This window comes from Ascidiella aspersa, chromosome 2 (genome assembly GCF_963924565.1).
Source record: "Ascidiella aspersa chromosome 2, kaAscAspe10.2, whole genome shotgun sequence".
NCBI lineage: Eukaryota > Metazoa > Chordata > Ascidiacea > Phlebobranchia > Ascidiidae > Ascidiella > Ascidiella aspersa.
Genome location: NC_139448.1, coordinates 22,586,442 through 22,610,886, shown reverse-complemented (window position 1 = coordinate 22,610,886; position 24,445 = coordinate 22,586,442). Strand labels below are relative to the sequence as shown.

The 24,445-nt window shown below is 35.2% G+C and overlaps 1 protein-coding gene across 1 annotated transcript; it reads left to right on the top strand.

The window, feature by feature from the left end:
- Window positions 1-378: 378 nt before the first annotated feature.
- LOC146164340 (uncharacterized) lies at window positions 379-21,487 on the top strand. Its single transcript, XM_083381591.1, has 12 exons — window positions 379-803; window positions 1,685-1,799; window positions 7,414-7,604; window positions 8,467-8,695; window positions 10,202-10,346; window positions 10,422-10,559; window positions 13,149-13,255; window positions 13,336-13,703; window positions 14,017-14,149; window positions 15,190-15,363; window positions 19,975-20,201; window positions 20,444-21,487. Exons 1-12 carry the CDS (start codon window positions 672-674, stop codon window positions 20,564-20,566), a joined length of 2,082 nt encoding a protein of 693 aa, XP_083237717.1. The 5' UTR covers window positions 379-671; the 3' UTR covers window positions 20,567-21,487.
- The last annotated feature ends 2,958 nt before the right edge of the window (window positions 21,488-24,445 follow it).

Genomic DNA, 24,445 nt, shown 5'->3' with positions numbered 1-24,445 from the left:
TAATATAACCGAAGTGCCATTTTTAACGCCTGCAACACACACTATAGTGTTCAAGTTTAACTATAGCGGCCCATAGCTAGCCTATAAAAACAGTGTGGGACTTTCGCCAACAAACTGTATAGGGATCGAGAGGACAAAAAAGTATCAAGATGAATGAATGAAGCCAGAAATCGATATCAGAAATCGCTTGTCGGCCGGACTAACACTACGGTTACCAACAACAGAAACCGACCAACGGACTCCCCGAACCGGTTATTAGGAAAGTAAACCATTTTACTGAGTTGGAACAGCCCCAGGCTATCCATTTTTTTTATGATTCTTGCACTCGGTTAAAATTGTTCCTGCTTGACCAACAAACTCCACAATAGACAACTAATTTCATGTGTTTAATACAATGGTGATAAAAAGTGTTTAAAACTGTAAGGCCGCAGCTCAAATACAGGACTAGCCGTATGTAACTAAGGTGCATCATACAATTTGTTTACAGTTGCCTGACAGAGTAGAGAAAAAAAATTGTAATTTTAGACAGGTCAAGTAAACTGAAATCGGTTTTATGGTAAAGTAAGATTTGCAGTAAGACCCAAGTCATTTATTATTTGTTAAATAAGACTGGTTGCACTATCAGACCACTATTTTGGCCATAGAAGTAACATAAAATATAATGCAACTGAATGTCTTTACAGATGAAGCTCTGGTGGCAATATGCATGTTTTATTTTTCTATCTTCTTTTGTCACAACATTGTTAATGCATGTATACTTATACCAAAACTATAGTAAAACAAAGACACCAGCCAAAGTTCCTGTAAGTAAAAGTGCAATATTTAAAGCAATATTCAGTAATTAAAAACGATCGAATTTATATAAAAATTAATGTATTGTTTGCACATACACATTAAATCAAATGTACCCAAATTTTTACTAAAAGTGTACTGTGTTAAAAAAAGTGTCCCAGGGTCTAAGGAATTTGGTAAAAACAAAGGCTATTAAGCAGCGGTTCTTAACCTTTCTGGTCGCATACAACCTTACAGTTACTTTTACAGTCGCAGTTACTTTTACAGTAAGCTTAATTTTTTTCTTAACCATTAGGCTCAAATTAACTCGTTGTTTTAAATGCATTAAAAATAAAAATTCACTGACAATTTTAAATTATTCGTAATTTAGTGTGACAAAGAGAGAATAAAACTTACGCCAGGCAAAATGATAAATACACTCTATTTTTTTCCTTAATCATTATACCTAAAACTTGAAAGCTTTTTGTGTAGCCTACCACCCAAAAAGCCTTAGCGTAATTAATCACAAGCGGTACGTGTAGAACAGGTTGAGAACCACTGCTTTAAAGGCCTACTCATTATTTGACGAAATTTGTTAGTTTTAAAATTTGGTGCATCTCTTTAATCTGTCGAATTAAAAAAAATAAGTTTCTAAACCTTAAACATTGTTTAAATCAGGGCTTCCTAAATTGTTAAGTAACTCTTAATTATGAACAGTATTAAACAGATATTTCCAATTGTTTAATTTTGTACAAGTTGCCTTTTGCTAATAGAAATGAAGAAAAAGTATGATACAATTATGAATAAAACATTAATAAACGTACAAATAACGAGTCACAGTACTTGCGCGTCATCCAGTTGTGAAGTCCTGGTTTAAAATTCTGAAGTTAATTTATTTATCCATTGTTTATAGCGAAAGCAGTTTGACCTTTACTCCACCAAAAATATGCTGACAAATGATCACAGGGAAAAATATAATTCGCAACGCAGGAATCCAAGTATATGTCAGCACAATGCTAACCTTAAAGGTAAATATATTAGGCGAATGACACTTTTTGTAGGATGTGTTGGTGATCCGATCTAAAGTTATGTCTAATTAACAGTAAAAGTATATCTAGAATTAGATGTTGTAGGGAGAAAATATTTTTTTATCTTACCACTAAACGTGAAAATTTTGTCAGAACTACCACGTAAGGTCAAGTTTGTCAGAGTTATTTTTTACTTAAATACAAAATGCTCTTAAAGTGGCACTGTTAAGGTTAAATTGTCCTTTGTGTTGTTTGTAGCTAACTATAGTTAATAGGCCTTCCCAAGTTAACGAAACTATAAAGGTTGGTATACTATGTATAAGGACCGTCGCGACCAGATTACTGTAGAAGGATTGACCAATGCGGACCGGATACAAAAAAAAACGTGGGTCATCTTTTTCAGCAATTTATTGATATTACATATAATTAAACATGTCAAAAATGGTATTGATGTCATTAAATATAGATTTTAACAAGCCTCATTGCGGTGTAAAATTCACGATTTGTCAGTTAATATATAGTTCACAACAATAATCATTATATGAGTAAGCATCTAATTCCGCGGTTATAAAATGCCAACCAATAGTATTATTGCCTGATACGTGCATTTGATCTAATTGTAATTATATGGGCCACCACCTATCAGGCAACGGGAATCTATTCAATAGCCTTACACAAATTGTTTATATGCAATTCATTTAATTTTCATGTTTCCATTGCGCCCAGTCTCCTTCTAAATTAATTTTTATCTACACTAAACTTTTATATAGATATGACTTAATTTTGTGTCGCTATCCCAGAAGGGTTATGCAGTATGGGACGATTGGGGGGCACCTGTCTGACATTAGCCGTTTCGCAGTCAATGTTTAGGCGCCCTAGTTTTCACGCCGTTTTGGTGCCGCTGTTTTTCTTGCACCAGATTTGTTTGACCCTGTCTGGTGTTAGGGTCGGGTAAGAAGTGGGATTATAAATTGGGTTAGGGTGGAGTTAGTGAACAAGTTATGGGTGGGGTTGTGGTTTAGGTAAAAAGGTTATATAGGCCTTATTCCCGACATTCAGGTCTTATTTCGACGGAATATGTCTTTTTTCGAATGAGACGTCATTACGATTTTTAGGTATTTGTCCTATTTAGGCATAATTCCGAACTGTGTTTTATTCGGACGTTGATGTTGTTCCAATATCAGTCGTAAGTAAGGCTGGAGTCTTTGGTTTTATATATTTTACAAACAACGCTATCTTCCAACATGGTATAACTTGCACTTTACAGTATAAGAGTTGTAAACGTCATGCTGGAGTAAACTGCCCTTTTGACAGGTAGGCCTACTTGTTCGGTTAAGGTGTACTTTTCTTTAAACTAAATCTTTCACTTGCGGCTCGGCTCTTGACATATATACATAAACGGTTCATTTTCGGTTACGGTTCGGAACAAAAGCCGAAAACCGGTAAATAAAGTTCAAGTTCGGGTTCGGCTCGACTACTTGCCTGAAATACCATTAACGGGCGACCTACATTTAAACCAATGCAGTCTGCGACCCAACCAAATTAAAGCAGCAATCCTGATCTGTGTTACGACGCATAGGTTTGACGTTTGGTTCGGGTTTAAGGATTTTTTTCGGATTTCGGTTTACTTAAGGTGTTGGTTTGGATCAATTAGAAGTTCCGGTTCAGCTCCGGGTCGACTAAATTCATTTTCAAAACCGGTTTATAAAGTTCAGGTTCGGATACAACATGAGTTGCGTTAAGCCTAAAATGTGGGTCAATAAATGTGGAGAATAATTGTTGAATTGCAACTCGTATTTAATTTAAGCTTCGCGACGTACCAAAAAGCAAGCAGTTTATTTTAAAGATATATGGAAACTGAAAAACAATGCTTTATTTAATAAGTATTGTTTTGTTTTTACCCTGTAAAATACAATTTGTGACAACAGGCTGGTATGAACGACTTATTTGATAGGTTCGGTTCGGTTAAGGTCTAGGTTATTTCAAAATTTTAAGTTCAGTTCCGGTTCGGCTCTTTAAAATCCTACATAAGTACGGTTAAGGTTCGGTTACGGTTCGGGAAAAATAGTCCAAAACAGGTTCATAAAGTTCTGGTTGGGATTCGAGTTCCGATTTAATCCCTGCTTTATAGCTCTTTTATAGCAAAATAATTTCGGCACCAAATTTTTGCCATTTCTTAAACTTACCCCACCCTATGTGAAACAATTAGTGATCTCTTAGACATTATGTCATGTTAGATAAGATCTGGTTACGATAGCTTTAGCAAAAAGAAAATAAAGTGAAAATCAAGAGAAAAAATATTTCCTTAGATTCAGAGAGCACCCACTAATTTAAAAGGCCTACATATGCTGCCTATTTTCCCACATTTGGCCTGTTATTTGAGTCTACTGGTAATCACCGTACCTGCTGTCGTACGACCTATCCTTGACGACGCAATCAATTTTATGCTGATTGTTACTGTTAATAGACATATATAGCAAGCCAATTGTTTGTTTTATAATTGGCTGTAAAAACTGTTTGTTGAAAATACTTAATTTTAAACTGAGTTAGTTTACACAGTGACTTAAGTCCTATATAGTCAAATCAGTTGTCCGATGTAGCGAATCGGGGTGTTTAGTTAGAGGTAAGAAGGCTGCTGGCTCTGAAGACGAGAGCCGACGGCTACCTAGTCTCTTACAAGTTCTCAATCCGACTCCAAAGGAGCGGGCCGCTAGAATACCTGTCCTTATAACTTCTTGTACTCTCTAGGCAAAGACACTTCACTCAGTAGATGTTGCCCGTCGAGTATATTCACAAATCTCAGAAAAACGCGATAAACGGAGGGGCGATTCAAGCCGCTAATCAGTAAGACGTATAGAATAGAATCGCTTGCGAAACGATCAAAGCGCACGATTCGGCGTTAGGTCACGCTTTAGTGGACAACGGTCACGTGTATAGTGACGTTGAATTAGCCAATATCAAGTAATATTGCATGATAAATGCTACACCGAAAGACAAGTTAAGTAATTTTGTACTAAGATAAAATGCAAGTATCGGACATCGCGAACTTTTACCACAGAAATATTCTCTCTATGGGCATATTCTAATATCACGTGTTTTGTTTGCACTTGACCAAATTATTTTTCCCTCAACCAAAGCTTGGATTTTTTCTGACTTGTTTCGTTTTATTGGGGGGTGGCAAAAAGCGTGCTTGTAATTTTGCATAGTTCCGTGAATGTTACTTAGATAACTGCGCTGTTTATAGTGGAAATCTCCATGTAGCCTACCGAAATCAGTCACATATATTTCACGGTCTTTGTTTCGGTTTAAAAAGAAAGGAACGCGAAGCACTTTCATTCTGGCGCCTGGCGAGTGCCAACGGCGTACCTGTTGGCTTTGCGTCTATATGTTTTCTTTCGGTAGTCGTGACTGTTTCCAGTTAGCTTCTTTTCATATTTTACAACGTCATTAATATTGGGCTCAAAATAGGGAAATTCCCTGAGTGGAAATCCCAGGTATACAATTTTCATTTTCGAATATGTGCAATGCGTCTGCACTGTGCTTGCTATTCCCTATTAAGGTCCGTTTACACTACAGCTGCACTGAGCTGAGCAAAGCGTAATTTGCATTTAAATTCTATTGTGGCGAGCGTTTCATGCTTTGCTAAACTCAAGCCCCGTGCAGCAGCTGCAGCTAGCTTAAAGTTACGCTTTGCTAAACTCAAGCCCAGTGCAGCTATAGAAAAACGTTACGTTTTGTCGCGATCTTTACGCCCAGCGCAGCTCACTGCAGCTTTAGTGAAAACAATTCCACGCCCAGTGCAGCTCAGCTCCGCTTAGTGCAGCTATAGTGTAAACGGGCCTTTAAAAAAAAGTTGTAAAACAGTAGATTCTAAAAATATTTTTGTGTTTAAAATTTAGCTTTAAACTTCCATATTGCCTCAATTAACAAAATAACAAAAATGATACCTATAAAAGCTTGAGAAGCGCACCGCTCCGAACAAAAATCAGAATGAATCATTCGAATTAAGACAAACTGATGATGCCATTTATAGGCGAAAGGCATATTTGTATTAAAGTTTTAGACCTTGCTGACTGATTTTTGTTCGGAGCGGTGCGCTTCTCAAGATTTTATTAATAAATTTTAGAACTTTTATCGTCGGCATTATGTGTTCTGTTGGAGGGCCAGATTCTGTTGTTAATACACATACAAATGATACCTATATGATTTTTTATTTTGTGTCATTGGTAACATTTTTGGACTATGAATGTAAAACTCGGTCAAAGTTCTTCTGCAACAAAGTTTTTACCAGGAAATTGGGACCTTCAAAATTTCTCCAATGCCTTATTGCTAAGCATCATGTTATGTAAAAGCTGTACTCTAGTATTATCCCTGACAGAGTACTTTTTTGGCGAGGGAGGGCCAAATCTAGAAAATACTTTGTTGTGAACATGCAATAAAATTTGAATGAAAAATTACCTGTAAAATGTTAAAAATGGTAAGCTGTTTTGTTATGTATTGTCAATATAAATGTTTCCCAACCAAAGCTGGATAGCGCGACATTCTTCTGGGTTGCTTGTTTAGAATTTCCAGATTGAAGAAACGCAAACAGAAAATGATAAAAAATGTACAATCTAGAAAATTGTAAATAAATATATTTAGGAATAATATTTAAAAAGCTTGTAAGAGTAACAATTGACATATCTTGCATTATTACTAAACGGCTAAACTATCTTAAACTCAAAAACTACCAAGTCACTTTTCGAGAAGGGGGAGACTGGAGAAGGATTTCATTTTTTATATAAGCAATAAGACAAACTAATGCATCTTTTAACTTGTGGCAAGGCCTACTAGTTGCACCCAAAATATTCGCTAAACGCCAGATAAAAAACAACTGTTTTACCCAAATTTGATTAGTTTTAAGTTTTTATATGGATACCTATTTTACATTACTGCTTTCTCACCATTAATGCTTTCAAATTGTAATACCAATCAATAACCCATTCTGGTTAATAATTGTAGAGTAGTAGTTATGGAGTTCTCATACTTATTGTTAAAATCAGTGATAAAACATACTGTCTGTTGGCCAGTATCTCTAATTTTTGTAGTCCATCCAGGTTCAAGCCCGTCAAGTAGCTAATTTAACCTTTAAATGGTATGCTGCTTTAACATTTCTTATCAGTAGGTGCTTATTATTCCTTCACTCCAATGAACTAGCTATCATCGGACACACTATGACTAAAATCGGTTTATTGTCCCTTTGTTTGGTCATAGTTCTTATTTAGCTATTTACGATAATTGAGTCATGGTTTGGTACAAACTCTAGTGCATTTAGTGTTGGTCTGCATTTCATAGTTTTCTTAGTTATTTATATTATGTATCTTTGTTGTATACTATGGATAGTGGGTACTACATACAGTGTCTTTTGAAATTGTTTTGTGCTACTTATACAGTCAGAAAAAGATAGTGGGTTAAAAGATTTTTTAGCTTAATATTTTCAGAAAAAAACTAAAAAGTCTAAAAAAACCTTTAAAAGTTTAAAAGCACAAACCCTTTTATTTATTTTTTTGGTAATTTTACTGCACACAAAGCTATATATATATATATATACATATACATTTGGAAATGTGTTTAGGTATGCTGCAGGTCAATGTTTCACATCAACCAGATGAAAGTGAGGTTATAGAAACTGTGAGACATGTTTCTGGAGGTTGCTATCAGCCCTTTGATTGTGTTTCATTACAAAGGGTTGCGGTTGTTGTACCTTTCAAAAACCGATATCAACATCTTCTCAAGCTTGTACATCATATTCACCCTATCATGCAGGTATGTTAAGATTTTACCTTTAAAAAATATATTGTCTTTGACAATAAATGAAGTCAGTAGGAAACAGTGGATTGACTAACTCTAAGCGTGCATGCTCCTAGAAGAGCAGATTTTGTATATCTTGAAAACTAACACTATTAAATGCTAGTAATCATAACTGTAACTGCCTTGTAGATGCCTTGTAGATTACTAAAAACGAATTTGTAGATTATCTTTAAAGTGTGCATGAAACACCCTGTGTGATTTTATGCATGGCCTTGTATGTTTATGCTCAACTTCTTGTATCCTGTTTACTGTTTTCAGCAGTTTTGTATCTATAACAGACCAAGGCAAACTTCGGCCAGCAGGCTGATCTGGCCCGCTCAGAAATTTTGTGAGACCCATAGCTTATTTTCTATAAATTGTATTTTTTTGTAAGGCGATCTTACTTTTTTTTACTTCAACATTTGTCAAAACGATGCTAGTCCAGTTTTTTAATCATACTTTACATTCGGTGTATTTCAGATCCTCATTTTGACCGACCCTTAAAAACATTTCCTTATTGTTATGCGGCCCCTGTCAAAAATAATTAATCGACAACATACTGAATCTTCCTGTCGTATATTTGTGGCATAGATTTAAAGAGCTTTCTATTTTATTAATTTTTGACAAAGTATAAATGTTTTTTAAATTAAAAATTGTTTACTGAATTTAAAAGATACCTCAAATTTTTCCTGTTAGTTAACCGTCAAATATCTTTAAAAAAAACTCACTGCCAAGCTTCTGTATGTTCAATGATATCAATCTTTTTGGAAATAATCCCACATTTGACTATACTTTTTTTACAAATATCATATTATATATATATATGTATTTTTTACAGCGTCAGAAAATTATGTATTGCATATTTGTTGCTGAACAGTTTGATGATGGTTCATTTAACAAAGCAAGAATAATGAATGCAGCCTTTAAGGAACTAACCAACAATAGTTGGAATTTACATGAAAATATTAGGCCGTTTGACTGCTTCATCTTTCATGATGTTGATATGCTTTTGGAAAATGACCAAAACCTGTATCTATGTGACAAAATGCCTAAACATTTATCACCAGGTAATGTTGATTTTGTTATTAAATTTTTTTGCTAGATCAATAAATGGATAAAGGTAGCTGAAGATATCATTTACAATTTAATTAATCAACAAGGCATACACTAAAAAAATCTAGCCAGGAATACAGGAAACTAAACCATAACAACAATAACACTAAACCATAACAACAATAACATATAATGCTTGAAGCGTCACTCACCTAGATCAGCAACAAACTGCTTAATTTACAGACTTTAGGGTGTATAACAGTTTTATAACAGTTCTCTCAAAAGCAAAGGTAGTATATCCACGAGTTTCAGACTAGTGAGTATGAAGAATTTAGAATGTTAAATCATAAATCTTAAATCCACAGATATTTTTCTTTCTTTATTTAGTTTAAAATTTTTGTAGTTTTGGGGTCAAGTTACTTTACTCTTTAGTGACAAAATAGCAAATAATCCCAAAATCAATCTGCTAACATAAGTATGTTGGAATAAAAAATAACACTAAACATAATGGAAGTTTAAAGCAATGTCTATTTCAATCAATTTTGCAGAAATGGTAATGTATAAAAAAACAATATTAATAGGAGACATTTAATTTATGTCAATAGTAAGTGCAATGTAATACTATTAACAAGTCATTTTCATAATTTTTTAAATGTTCAATAAAACATTGTGTTTTGCTTAGTACTTGGCTACAAATAAAATTGAAAAAAACTGATATGTCTTAAAAGAAAGTTTAGTGGTTTCAACTTTTAAACAAAGTTTTTTTCGATCTTTTTTATACCCTTTGTGGTTCTGTTTGGATCTTCTGTATACCAAGTATTATAAGCCTTTGAATGCCATTAATGGTTTTTCGTTATCTTGCTTTGTGGGTAGGGGTGAAAGTAGATTTTATTTTTGTTAAGCGATTTCAGTCAGTGGTAATAATTTCAATCGCTTCCAATTTGTGCATTTGTAAGGAAAATTGAAATCTAAAAAAACAAGAAAATATCTTTATGTTTTAGTAATGTCTATTGGTGAACCAAACTTGAAACTTTTCATTTTAGTCCACGGCTTCTGCAATAAATAATTTTTTAGAACAGTAACCAAAAGTGCATATTCGCAGGTTTGGGTAGCGGGCGAGGAAAAATTATAAAATTTTAGTTTTTGCATTACTCTTTATATTATATTAAAACAACTTCTCTTAACCAAGCAACTGAGGAAGTCTTGTACCACTTTTTTGTTGCAAAAACGCAAACGATTCTCTCTATTGCGTTCTTATCAATGATGTCAGTCTGCCACATGTGGAGATTTTCTGAAATTACTTCACTATTGTATTATATTATTTGCACAATCTGCATAGCATACTAATATAGCATAAACAAAAAATCATAAATATCTTGAAAAAAACATAACCTGCTAGAAAGGGTAATAAAGATTCATCAATAACTCACATATGCATTAAAAAATTTGCTGTGGACCAGTTAATAGTTAATTGAAGAATAAAATATATATTTTGCAATATTTAGTTTTTTGTATTATAGCAATTGACAAGTTTAACTACACAAAGGGCTATGGAACTCAATATGGAGGAGTAACAGCAATAAGAACTGAACAGTATAAATTGGTTAATGGTCACAGTAATAGATTTTGGGGTTGGGGTGGAGAAGACAATGACATGGAATTGAGGTGAGTAACTGTAAGAATTTGCATTTGAATCTACTATGCTAACATTTTGAATCTACTATGATATTTCTTTTACAGAATAAATAAAACTGGTTTAAGCATTGTTACTGTAAATGAAACTTATGGAAGATATAAGATGATACCTCACAATCACCCATGGTGGTTTAGTCCTATAACTGGTGTTGGAAGCTCCTACAGACCACAAAAAACTGCGAGGCAAGTTTGATAGGATGATTAATTGTGTTATATATATTGTGGGTGTGCATTTCATTTTGCACCCAATGAAATTCCTAGAGGGCTTCAAAGGGCTCTTGAATTTGATCAGTTACACTGGCAATTGGTTTTGAAATAATAAACTTCTAATAAAACTACAATGAAGATAGCACAACATACTCCAATGGTGGTACAGTTTTAGTTTTTACCAAGGGTGTTCTAATTGCAAAAAATTGCCCCCCTTGCCCCCCCCCCCCCTGGAATTTCAAAAATGCGATTATTAGTATTATTTATAAGTGTATTATGTATTACTTATGAAGGTTAAAAATATTATACATTATCCATTGCCGTGGCGTATCCAGGGGAAGGGAGTTCTTACCTCCTTTTTGTAAGTGAAATTATCGTTTTTTGTTCGTTTTTGTCTTGGTTTAACAAACTGTTTGAAGCGGCGTGATTCTTAAGTAATTGGGTCACGCGTCTTAATCAAATACGAAACCAAAATCAAGTGCAAAACGCCGTTTTTCGTCTTTTGTTTGATCGACCGTAAACGCTGGAAGTTTTTCTCTTTCGTTATTTGTTTAGGTTGATTAGCAAGTGTGTATTCAACATTTGACAGTGCTAAGTCAAACCTTCTTAATTTTTTTCGCACTGAAAAACGTCGAGTTACATGCAGTATGTTCCTCGCTGTTCGGTCTGTGCGCTAATACCGATGTTGGTGTAACATCGACATTTGTTTAACTGAGGCAGATTTTTTTAAGTTGAACGATTTTAAAGAAACCAGGTTTTCATGCGACTGATAGTGTTGTGGCAAAACGGACCTCAAGTGGGGCAAAACGGACCCCCTAGTGGGGCAAAACGTGCCTAAAACTGCACTGTTTGTATTTTTGATTAGCCTTTCAGTAAGACATTTTGGAAATTGAATAGAAGTAAATATAAATTATTATTTTATATGTTTAGATCAGTTTTGTAGGAAGGCCAAACAATCAGAAATTTTACCAATATCGGTTGTAAAAAAGCTTGATTGCTATTTGATTAATACTATGAGTTGGTATACATTAAGATAAATATAAGGCAGTTTACGTACGGTACGGCCAATTTATAACTATGTAATTTATAAAGAGTGACAATGCTACCAGTACTTAGTATAGTGCTATTTTGTTTGTTTTTTGTATGTTTTGGCTTACCTTAGTAAAATATTTTCAAGCTATAAAGGCGCCATGTATACCATTACTTAAATTATGACGTCACAACTAACTAGTGACAATATCTCTAAAAATTTCTACTCGTCACTTGAACACATATCCTTGATCGGGCATTTTTACACAACAAGGCACATAAATTATATTTTATAAGTGGGGTCCGATTTGCCCCGCCAGGGGTCCGTTTTGCCCCATTTAAAAATCGACAACAAAAGTTAATTTATTCAGAAGGTTTGCTTCTTTCAGTTGTTTGTTTTTAGCATAGGAGTAACTTTCAGGAAGACCTTTCAGTTGATGTGCTAAGTGTGCAATGGACACAACTTATTTCCCCTCAACCTCAACCGCAGCTTGTAATTTAGCTGGCACACAGCTCGGCGCAGATGTTGCGCTAATCGTGGCATAATAACACCCGGAAAAAACGATCTTTGTTTAGTATTGCAGGTGGTGAAAGACGTGCTTGTAATTTAGCGCTTGTTCCGTTCATGGAACTTGAAAACTGCGCTGCTGATAGTTGAATTATGTGTGATTCTACCTCAATTAATCACACATATTTCACGGTCTTGGTTTGTTTTTTTGCCTAAAGTTAACGATTGCACACCGTGATTTCGCAGCTAGCGCCTGACAGGATTGTGGACGACGCACGTGGTTGCTTTTGCTGGACGTATTTGGCTGTTTCTGATTAGTTTTGTTATCACGTCTTGCAATCATCATTCTATGAAGTCATACTGTTACTGTTTTATGACGTCTTAACGTCAGACGAAAAATGGGGGAATTCCCTAAGTTGAAAATTCAGGACTCCCTTTTTGATTTTCTAGATACGCCCCTGGTTGTCCCCCCCCTGGAAAATTTTCTGCGGGCGACCCTGTCTAGGGTTACTTAATGTCAATTTTATGCCAATATTCAGCAAGCTTAAATATTGGTTACATATTACTGGCAGTAATGTCTTTATATTCAATTCAGCACACTATTTGATAACAGATCAAGTTTGTAGTAAAGTATAACTGACACAAAACAATGTTTGATAAAATAGACAGAATTGCTAAAGAGATTAATGTGTTGTACTGTTCTTACTCTATTGGGAAAAATAAATAACTCGACCGGACGGAGAACATAAGTGTGATTTTCAGACTCAAGACCAAAAATAGTTTATTAGGCACCTTAACCCCGGTGCACAAAAAATGTTGTTGGCAATTTTATTTTGTATTTTTTTAAATATTTTTTCTTTCAGCTTTAAATTAATAAAAATAAAATATGTTGGGCATTTTGCACAGCTGCTGCAATGTTTTTATGCTGCAATGTTTTTGTTACAGTGTTTTTGTGCTGCAATGTTTTTGTTATTAATGTCTTTATATACTTTTGTGTTTATTAATTTATTTGTTTATTGGCATTTCAGTAACAAAAAAGAAAGTGTAATAGATAACAGTGGATTGTCAAGTTCTCAGTACACTTTGCATGCTACAAACAAGCACAAATTATGGACAAAACTAATTTTAGATATACGTAAGTAATTATATTTTAACTTAAAACGTAACCATTTTTTAACTTTTTGTTCTTATAACTAAGTCATAATTTTTATTTAGGTTCATTTGAATTGGAAAATATAACCTTGCATTTCTCTCAACCCAATGTTTCCGATGTGAATGTATTCAGTATTTCAACTTTAAATGCAATCAGTAAAACGTTTATGGACACAAGTAACACTGGCCAACGTGAAGAAACAGGATATTTGTGCAAACCTTTCTATCATAAGTTTAATAGAATGACAATCAATCGCACAACTTCAATGGATGATTCACGGTTCACCAAAGTTTACTATAATTTGAAGGATGCACAGTCAATGTGCACAGCACTACAAACTTCTTGTCATGGTATTGTGGAGCAAGTAAAAGAAAGATACACATTGAGGCGAACTGCTTTTGTACAAGAAAATTACCTACATTACAAATATGTAAATACTTAGGAAAAATAATTTATGATAAACTATGGTACATGTTTGGTGTAAGAAGCAGCAGATTTTAAAAGAACTGTTTTGCTGGACTATAGAAAACATTTTTTTATTTACAGACAACTTAATAGATAAAGCATCAAAATTACATTTAGTGTTGAGATATTATAATTTTTGCTCATACAGTTGTACTTTTTTACACTCATACTCTCAGTTGAATTGTAAAATTAAAAATTTATTATATATATATCTTAACATAACTGTTAACTATTTTGCCTTAAGTGCCTTGTATATTTTTACAAAGTTTGTTTAACAGGGTCTAAGTGAACAGTATGATGTTATTGAAAAACACTATTCAACTGCGGCATATGTTAAAGTTTGTCCTGGTGACCCACGCTATCTGCAATTCTTTTCAAAACCAATCTTTATTAATGGTGATGCAGAAAACGGTAAATGAGTTTTTCTTCTTTAATAGGTTTTACCAAACTGGGTATAAAAACATATATAGAAAGAATTTATTTTTTGTGAGGATTTAATTTTCAGTGCGTTTTGTTTTTTCTATTCGAATCATGAGATATCTTCGTTTGGGATTCCACAAAGATATCCTTTTTTAAATACATTATACTAGTATGGTTATCGAAGCAGATGCCATATGCACCGTCCTGGGAAAGCTAACACTATTTTCATATATAAAAAAGTTAATGTTTATATATACAAAAAAGTTAACGTTTATATATATCTGAAAAAACAACAAATGTTGCCAAAGTTTGTGTTTGTGTAGCATGGTAAGTATAGTTCATATTACATTATATTATTCACAATGTGGATTTTGTGAATAAACCCTGACATGTCGCATGTGTTTGCTTTGCGATCAAAAGGGTCGCTTTCGCAGGACTTTAATTGGCTGTTTCTATCAGGTTATCTCATTTATGACATCATGCCCGTCACTATTTTATGACGTTGTACTTGTAACTATTTTATAATGTCATAAATGATGAACGTCAGACAGAGAATGGGAAAATTTCCTAAGATGAAATTCGGGACCCCTCCTTTTTGGATTTCTGGATACGCCCCTGATAATACATACCATGTAATTTTTTTTCAGATATGTATAAACGTTAACTTTTATATATATATATGAACGCTAACTTTTTTATATATGAAAATAGTGTTAGCTTTCCCAGGACGGTGCATATGGCATCTGCTTCGACCAAACATACTATATTGTATTTAAACAGGGATATCTTTGTGGAATTCCAAACCATTGGCAGCAGGTTTCCGCTTGTCCATCACTGTTCCGCTAAAGTGTATATAAAATATAAAACTTAAAAGTTAAAAAACCCGAGTAAAACCAGATTCATCATTTTTTCCAAGGATTATATACTTCGCCTATACTGGCATCGTCACGACGATCTGATGATGCCAGGATATAAAGGATTGTTATACTCAAATTAAAATATGTTTTATAGTTATTAGGTCTTTCTTTCAGGTCCTTTGACTCACTTTCATGTTGATTTTTATATCAGACTTTTTCAAAAGTCAAATGCTACATTCACTTATCAATCTCAAATAATGACAAGTCATAGAGCAATAATGGAAGAAAAAATAAAAATGAAAATGTTATATCGACCATGGTGGGATTCTATGTCAAAAATTCAGTATGGTAGGTTTTTAAAAAAAATATTTATAATTTATAAACAAATCATTTTTTTTTCTCGTTTAAAAATGACCTGAGTCCAACTCCCGAGTACGGCTCCGACTTTAGAGCCTTTATTCCGCCAATTGGGTGTTATTCAGTAATCAACTTGTAGGGGTGTCACTGTCATATAACTCATCCACTTACAATACACAGTTGGCAAATATCCACCATATGCTGTTCCGCCTTTACAATTTACAGTTGGTGGCCATATCAGTTTCAAAATTTGGGACTGCGCAGTGCACATACCCACGTCGGACTCGGGGTGTTTTAAGTGGTCTTACTCGAGTCCAAAGTACGACTCCGACTCCGGAACCCTATTTTAAATGTTAAAATATTCGAAAATTTTTGCACTTATGTAGTTAAAATAGTCAAGAAGTATTTGAAATAGACTCGTGTCTTGTTTGTCAAAGAGGCAGCGGGCCGGATGAGTTACATTGGCGGGACGATTATACTAAAATAATAACTTGTCCTAAAATGTCCGAAATTCATACTAGCATATTCACATTACCTAGCAGTGTTACAAATAAGTCATTTTAAAAATAACAAGTCTCAGTCAAGTTATTTGCAAAATACCTGCGCTTTAAGTCTAGTCTTAAAAAAGTGAAGTCTGAAGGCCGAGTCAAGTCAAGTCCAAGGCCGAGTCAAGTCCCTAGTCACTATTAATTTTTATTAGAGTAGGTCAACTTCAAGTCAATATTGATATAAAATAAAATACAGTCATTTCAACAGTTTTTTAAGTGCACTTAAGTCAAGTCATTACCTTAAGTCATCACAACGCTGTTACCTAGTATCCCTGTATAATGCTAAACACCTTAATTAGTGTTGCTTATTTATCACTATCCCTAGTTGTCTCACTAAAGAATCGATTGTTACCGATCTGTAGAAAGATTTTTGTTATTTGCCGGTATGCAGGTATCAAATGGTGATCTAAAAGGTAGATTGTATTATAAGTTCGCATGCTTACCTACATGCCTAAGGGTAATACTTTCACAACTTTCAGCGGTACAAAGTTTGCTGCAAAATACAATAGACCAGTGTTCTGCGACCAGTTCTCGTGCCACTTATGGCGTTGGAATGTGCGAGAGTTAACCGATATTTTCGGGTAAAAACTTTAGTTACTACCACTTATTAACCTAATATTTTTTGACAAACTTATCTTTCACGGTAAAAACCGCTGCGTTGTATCAAAAATTATGGCTAATATCGCTTTATTAATTTGCTATCGGATTTGCACCGATACCACCCTAGTATCGTATGTGTGCCGATTCATGTCCCAGTTCAGGTCATTTCTAAACTAGTCAATTTGTTACAGCATTGGCATCATAAATAAATATTAAACATAGACGTTGTTGAACGCGTTACATTTTAAGCGATATTTCGAATAGCAAACACCAAAAACGAAACAAATGCCCAGTTTACATTGGCTTAACTACCTCGTATTCAATTAAAGACTCTTAGTTTAGGTCAAGGTATTTAAGTCCAATTTCAACCATTTGTTAAATAGGCTTGCGTTTAGTCAAGTCTTTTGGTCTGAAACACTCAAATCAAGTCATTTTAAGGCAGTGACGTAAGTGCACTTTGAGCAAAGTCATTGGAACGCGAAAAACAACAACCCAGGCATAATGAAAATTTCTGTACTACATCAATATACCACGAATCCAACACAACATAATTGCAGGAATATTGGCATTTTTGAGACAAGGGTATATAAGACAAGAAGGTTTCTAAAACATCGAACTTAGGAATTTATAATAAGGTAAATAACAGTGGATCATGTGCTGGCTGGCCATATGTATAATATACAGTCTTGCCTGCCAGGAAATGTGATTGATCAACTTTTTTAAATAATAATAAATACAAATTGCCCCTGGTTTCCCTACTAAATTGCTTCTTAGGTGACCGACCCTACTGGCACAAAGGGTTTTAAAAAATAAGGCTTTTTTATAGTTGATTGTTCTTTTGAGATTCCTGGATTAAATAATTTTATTTTAACTACTTGGAGTAAGCCAGGCTTCTCGATGTGGCTCGCAATAAATTACAAACTTAACCATCTATCAAGCGTAACTATTTATCGTCACATTATAATATTTTGCCAGCAATCCGTCAATTCGCTTAGCTACAGTACAGTGGGGTGGCCCATAGCTGCCACGCTAATTTTTTTTCTTTCACAATTTTTATCTTGTTTATAGAAAGCTCAATGTAGTTTGGGTTGTTTTACCAGTGTATGGCAGTGCTCCGCAACCGGGCTGTCGTGAGACCATGCCAAATGTACCGCGGTTTTCCTGGCGGTTTCTACTTACTACAAAGATACCGCATAGACTGGCATTTTGGCCATATGCAATAAACATCAGGTGTTACCTTATATTATTTAAAATGTTTATAAGCCCATGGAACGTCGTTCATCGCCTAAGTCATATTTTGAAAATAGTTTCATAACAATCTTGACAACCATAGGCAATTAACACGTTAAAAATGTACAATAATGGTGTTCAAGCGTTATACCAAAGCGAAATGGTCCCTACGCTCGAAACCTATTGTAAAATGAAAAAATGAATGTTTTGTCCTTATTTATCGCCTCGGTTTGCATTTAAAAAAATTAATCTTGGCCGCTTTATCAAAAATAAATTAAGCAATAATGTACAAAGTACGTTTGTCACCCTGAATGGATCCACTGTTCGGCTGTCGTAAAGGAGCACGATTTCCAGCACTATGACCGGCTTTTGGATATTTTAGAAACGTAAAACCGTACTTAGTTTTGTATTGTGACGTCAATTGATGACGTCATTTTGAAGCATTTCTTGTCTACTGGGGTCCATGCAAAGCAAAAAAAAGTTTACGGGTCCGCGGTAAAAAAAGTTTAAGAACCCCTGGCCTAGAGTGTGCAACCTGCTGCCCATCTAAGCCAAAAAAAACACTCTAATGAGTATAGTTTTATCATCTGTCTACACTTTTTGGCCGGTCGTTTAAAAGGTTGCTACCCCTAGCCTATATGGTAGAACAGACCTGGGCAAAATACGGCCCGCGGGTAGCAACCTGTAAGGGTTTGAGGTCCGGCCCGCCAAGCAATTTAATCCGGTCTGCAGTTCATTTTTCTTAAAAAGAAACCAGGGCGCCTTTTGTTTCGTTGTAACATATATTTACACTCCTTCCAGGGACGGATCTATGGCCCGCTCTGAAACAGTGGTTCCTAAAAGTGGCCCCTTAGGAAGTAAAAGTAAAAAAAAAGTTAATGTAATAAAAAGCGTATTTAGCCTAACTGTAAGAATTGATACTGTAAACAGTGTGAAGAGTCTATTAGAATCTAAATATTCTAAAACATACCGATTCTCATTTTGTCAGCCTAATTTGCTTATAGCCACATTTGTATTCTCCCGATTTATACTGTTATTGCAATATGTCCATGTGCCGCAAGAAATATTGGCAACTTTAAAGCAAAATGCAAATAAGGGTATTGTAAGTCGTTCTGTGCAATTTTTTCGCGTATTTTAACCTTGAGCTGTCTAACGCCCCCACCTAATTAATGCCAGCCCAGCATATCAAGAAATGTAGGCCTACATATGTACGATCTACATAATCTGTGATGAATGCGTCACGTCCCCCTCTTAATCTAAATTAAAGTTCGTAGATTAAATCAAATAGCCGCTACCTTTTCGCGCTTCGCACGATGCCATTGTTCTTCAAATCGACTTCAGTTGAACATTCGCGCACAACTCCAAATGTAATAACAGGTTCTTTAGCTTACTTTTTTTCATTGCGTCATAGTATGACGTTATATTGCGTGAATTTTAGATCCTATTTTTGACCTGGCCCGCCACGATATTTTATGTTTCTCATGCGGCCGGCGGTAAAAAATATTTACCTGGCCCTATGGTAGAACATAATGTAATAGTGATTTTAAAGGCCTGTTTTTCTCTGTTGACGCTGATGGACGATTGGTACTTACCAGAACTCCCTATGATTTTTGTGCTATAGTCATCGCGACTAGTCTACAAATGGATGTAAATGTGTCCAGTCGATTGGACCACAGCCCTTTTCTTACTCAATTTACATTCAGTAAGTTAGACAACCTCGGCGTTTGTTTCGAAGATTTTTTATTTTGAATATGGCTAGCGGGCGTCCCGGATTAAAGTGGCAAAATTATAGAAAGAAATCCATTCTCGGCAGTTATGTATCCATTCTCGGCAGTTGTGTATCGTATCAGATAACGGGGATCCCGGTCTTCGTGTATGAATACCAAATACTTCTAATAACGATTAAAAACGAGTGATTTAACTGTGCTGCTAAACTCACTCACAACATTTAACCTAAACAGTTATAACCAGTATTTGTTTTTAGAGCCGAGGCTGTTCATTTTAAACGGCGGATCAGATGGAACTGAATTATATTATAATTTGAAGTCAAATGCGGCAACTACTTATAGCATTTTTCTATCAAAACCGTTTTATGTGGTACCGCGGAAATAGTAATGACAAGCACATAGAATGTAATACGTCACGAACTTTTTTGAAACAATATTTGTATAGCATATACACGTATCTCGTATTCATCAACGAACATAAAAATATATTTATTTAGCTAAAACTCGTCTGGTTACACTCTCGAAGTCGGAAGTTTTTCAAGTTGAGCGAACTTCCAGCTCAACGCTTATAAAAGTTCGTTTACCAGAAAGTTTATTACGTCAACCTGGATGTTACGTTGTTAAAAGTAGCCTTATCGATGAGTCCTCAAACAATGCATTATTGGAATGGAACTGGTGGTTTAAAATGAAAGCACGCACTCAAGACATTGAAAACAAATTTTTGGTATGGTATTATTCGTTTTAATTCTCCGTTAAGCAAAGTACTAATTATGCCTCGTAATTAGTAACTCAACACTGCTTATTAAAAGAACGCATATGACAATATGTTAGTTTGGGAAAATATACAGTACGGTATTTATTAATTGAATCTCAGCGAAAAAATAAATATAATATGAAATTAGTTACATGCAAACGATACAACAGGTGTTCATATAGCTCTTAAAAAAATGTTGGTTTTATTTACAGAAAAATGCTTTGATAAGATCGGTGTACGAGGGAAAAGAATTCAAAAAAATGATGATTGAAAAAAAAGATGTAATTAAAAATTGGATTAAACAAAAAAAAAAAGCCAAATCGTTACTTGTTTAAAAGCGTGTTGGTATTCTTTTCTTTCAGTAGTAGACATGGGGTGTCCAACTCAAACATGCCGGCGTGCCAATTTTTATTTTATAACTTCTTCCCGTGCCAAAGTTTAGTAACTAATTCTTTTTAATAATAAAAGCGTTTTTTTTTACAAATAATAGAAACGTGTTGTTGCAGTGCCCAGTCTGCATCTAAGTGTCCGTCGGTGAGCTGACTTTTACTTCTCGTTTCTTCACACCAAACTTTATAGTTATGTGAATGCTAGCCTCCCCTACACTATAATGCTATAATATCAGAAGTAATTGTTAGTTGTCGTGATTGCCGCGATTGTTTTATATTGTGAATAAACAATGGCAATTTACTGTATAAAAATTAGGTGTTTTTTGGCAATTGGCTGAATAACAAATTAAGTATTTGGCACGCGTGCCGCTTGTTGGACACCCCTGCATTATAGGAATGTAGGCGATCGCGGTGTTGAAAAAGCCTGAAATAAAAATTAAAAAAATTTCTACGACACCTTTTATGCTTGAAAAGTCTACTACCTCTTCAGCAACCAATAATACTACATTTTCACACATACGTTTTTTTCTCATTGTTGCATTTGTGATTTTTTAATTGATCGTGTCTTGCTTCATGCATTTTATCGTGGCGCTCTCATGTACGCGTAATTTTGTATTACCGAATATTCCTTTCGGCTACGAATAGGTGTGACCGATCCGTGATCCGACTTTATGAATACCACCCTTAGAATAGATGATGCAAACTTATTATCGAGATTGAGTAATATGTGTTTCACATGGAATTTATGTGTTTTTTTTAAACGCCATTCTTTGGCACAATTTACAAACCTCTTTCGATATTTGTTTTATGACGTCACTGTAATTATGCGCATGTTTTGTATTTTTTTATATAATTAGAACATTTACAAGTTACTCAGAATTTGGTGTTATATGTTGCAAAGACACGGCATATGCATGAAAAGTCCAGATGTTCACAAAATAAAGCTGGAATTTTAGATTAGCTTTGGATTCCAGAAATTTTACCTAGAGATGACTGTAAATTGACTTTTAAAATATTAAGCTGTTATTATTAGGTTTCCAATAAAGAGTAGTTTGATTTTGAGTTTTATAGCTTGGTAACGCAAGTTGAAAAACTTTTGGTGGGGTTTTCTTGGGGTTAGGTTTGATTCCATTGAGAGATTCTAAAATAAAAAAAAAAGGTTTTTGTGGGTTAAAACAGTTAGAATTATTAGGTGTGGTTGAATGGAAAGGGGTAATTTATTACGGTTGCGAAATTTCAAATAAATTGGCGTTTGAAGGAGTTTTTTCTGAGATAGTGACTAAACAGGGGTTAAGGCAGTGGTTCTCAAACTGGGGTCCGCGAGACAATTTTGTGGGACCGCGAAGCACTAACAACAATCAACTAGACCTCCTGAAGGAGAACATTTTAATTTTAACGTGTTTGCGCTTGTCATCAAAATCTACGATTAGTTGTTCATTCACGTGATTGCATGCTTTGAGCTGAATTGTGCATTGTGACGTCATAATGATGCGTTGTGCTAATAAGAATTACGTTTTTACAGCTTGCTGTGCTGCCATTGTGGGTTGTACGGTCGCGGTTTTAAAACTTATCGTGATTGCTTCACTCAAATAAAGCGATTTTGTTAGCGTTACAATCCTAAATACGGCATCAATTAACAAGCCTACCTAAGACTGTAAGTGCACCCGTCCCATCAAAACTTGTTATTTTATGTTTATTTGTGTGCATTTTTAAGGGGACCGCGAGCAATTGAAAAAATTGCTAGGGGACCGTTGCGTAATTTTTTAGAAAAAGTTTGAGAACCACTGGGTTAAGGCAACAATTCGTGAGGATAGAAAAATAAATTAACACAAAATACTTAAGGGGTTATGGTTTGCCTTTTTGAGAGAATAGCAAAATTATACCTAAGTCTTTATAATAATATATAACCCATTTGAGTAGAGTTTATATATCAAACTCTTTGAGTTATTTAAATGGGCGGAATACATGCTGTAGAGCCGGAATCAGCAAATTGGTGGAAGTCGGACTCCGGTTGTTTTTAACCAACTCCGCATCCCTGTCTATAATAACAAAATCATGAGGCTCATTTGGTCGATCTATTACAGATATAGCACACAACATTGCTTTTTAGTTACATATAGTATTTGTATTTTATAAAAACAGTGTTCACTGTAAATCCCCAGGGAGCAGCGAAAGACCGTTAGGTCATCAAAGTCAGCCGCTCCCTGACCGCAACATCATCCCAATACATGGGCAGGTATACGACAAATTAAATCATTAGAGAACAAATTTAAATACAAAGAATGTAGCAGTTAGCCTAATTTTACCTCACTATACACGTGACCGCTGTCCACTGACGTGTGACCGCAGCGCCTAGCCAATAGCTTTTCCGCGTTTCACAATGGATTCTACTATACTCTTCGCACTGAAAACGTCTTACTGATTAGCGGCTTGAATCACCGCGTCGTTATCGCGCTTGTGTACTGAGATTTGCGATGTACGGTAACAATCTCTAAGATGACAGAAGAAAATTCCATGGGCAAGTTGACCCACAATAAATTAGAGAACCGACAGCCAATCGTTTCTCTCCGAAGAGATCGCTCTCCTATCAACTACAGGATCGAATATTTTGCAAGAACAGCCCCGAAGATGCTTAGCCCTCTCAGCGTTCCTCAGCAATCTCGCACCTCAAAGGTGTTCGCCGCACCCAAAGTGCTTGGATGGATTATTGCGCACCAAAGATGTCCTCGCTTTCCAGAGGTCTCGACTAGGGACACAGGAGCGAACGCTTACATGGAATAAAGCAAGTTAGCTTTATGCGAATGGAACGGACCGACTAGGATTTCTTCACGACAACCCAACACCCCAGTATAACATTTAAGTCGTTTGACGCTTTAAAGACAATGTTTAACCGTGTAAATTTCGCGGCTAATGCTATAGCAAATCCACAAATCGTTTTAAACTGTTCTGATACCATTAGAGATAGTTTTGTGTTCTCATGATGTAATATTTAATATATTATGTGCAAAATAGTACGAAGTACTAAATTGTGTTGTAAAAAGTTTTTTTTATATCGTGTCCCGATTTCGCGTTGTTTCACACAGTGCATTTTAAACTTCGCCCTCAGCGCCACTAAGTAGTCATTTCCTGTTCTCATGCTTTTATAACATTGTGTGCTGTGGGACATTGGAGCTGTATTTATACAGTTGGCTTATTGTTCGCAAACCGAGTTCGAATCTCGGCCGCACCGTACAAACTTAACCCTTTACCTTTTCACCGTACCCTTTGTGAACCCACAACTACCATTGTCATATAAACATATGCTGTTTGGTGGCAAGACATATGGAGGTCCTTCTGCAATATCGAAGGTTTCTTTACATCGACATGCTCTCCCACTTCAAAAGATTCCAGGCGTCCTCACAGGTCAACCACGCATCGGAACCAGCTTGTCACGAGAACAGCTTTCCGACCGATCATTGTGATCGAATATGATCTCAATCTTAAGTGCAATTCTGAACGCACTTCATCAAACACTGCGTTGAACTTCACAGCACAAGAATACGTGTTGCCACGTCTTGCTTCCGTTCAACCAGCTTCAGTAAAGTCAATTCTATTGAAGAATCACGCCGATTTACTGAAGAAATCTCAAGCTACGTGAGACAGCCCTATCTAACGAATCCAAACCCCTACCAAACACCCTTCTAACACACCACGGTCCGCAGCAATGCCGCTGACATACCGACATATAGGGGCCCAAATTATATGTTTGCTAAATACCTTTAAAGCCAAATGCTAAGCTTGCCGAATCGTGCATGAAATTTATCGCTATATATGTATCTATTATTC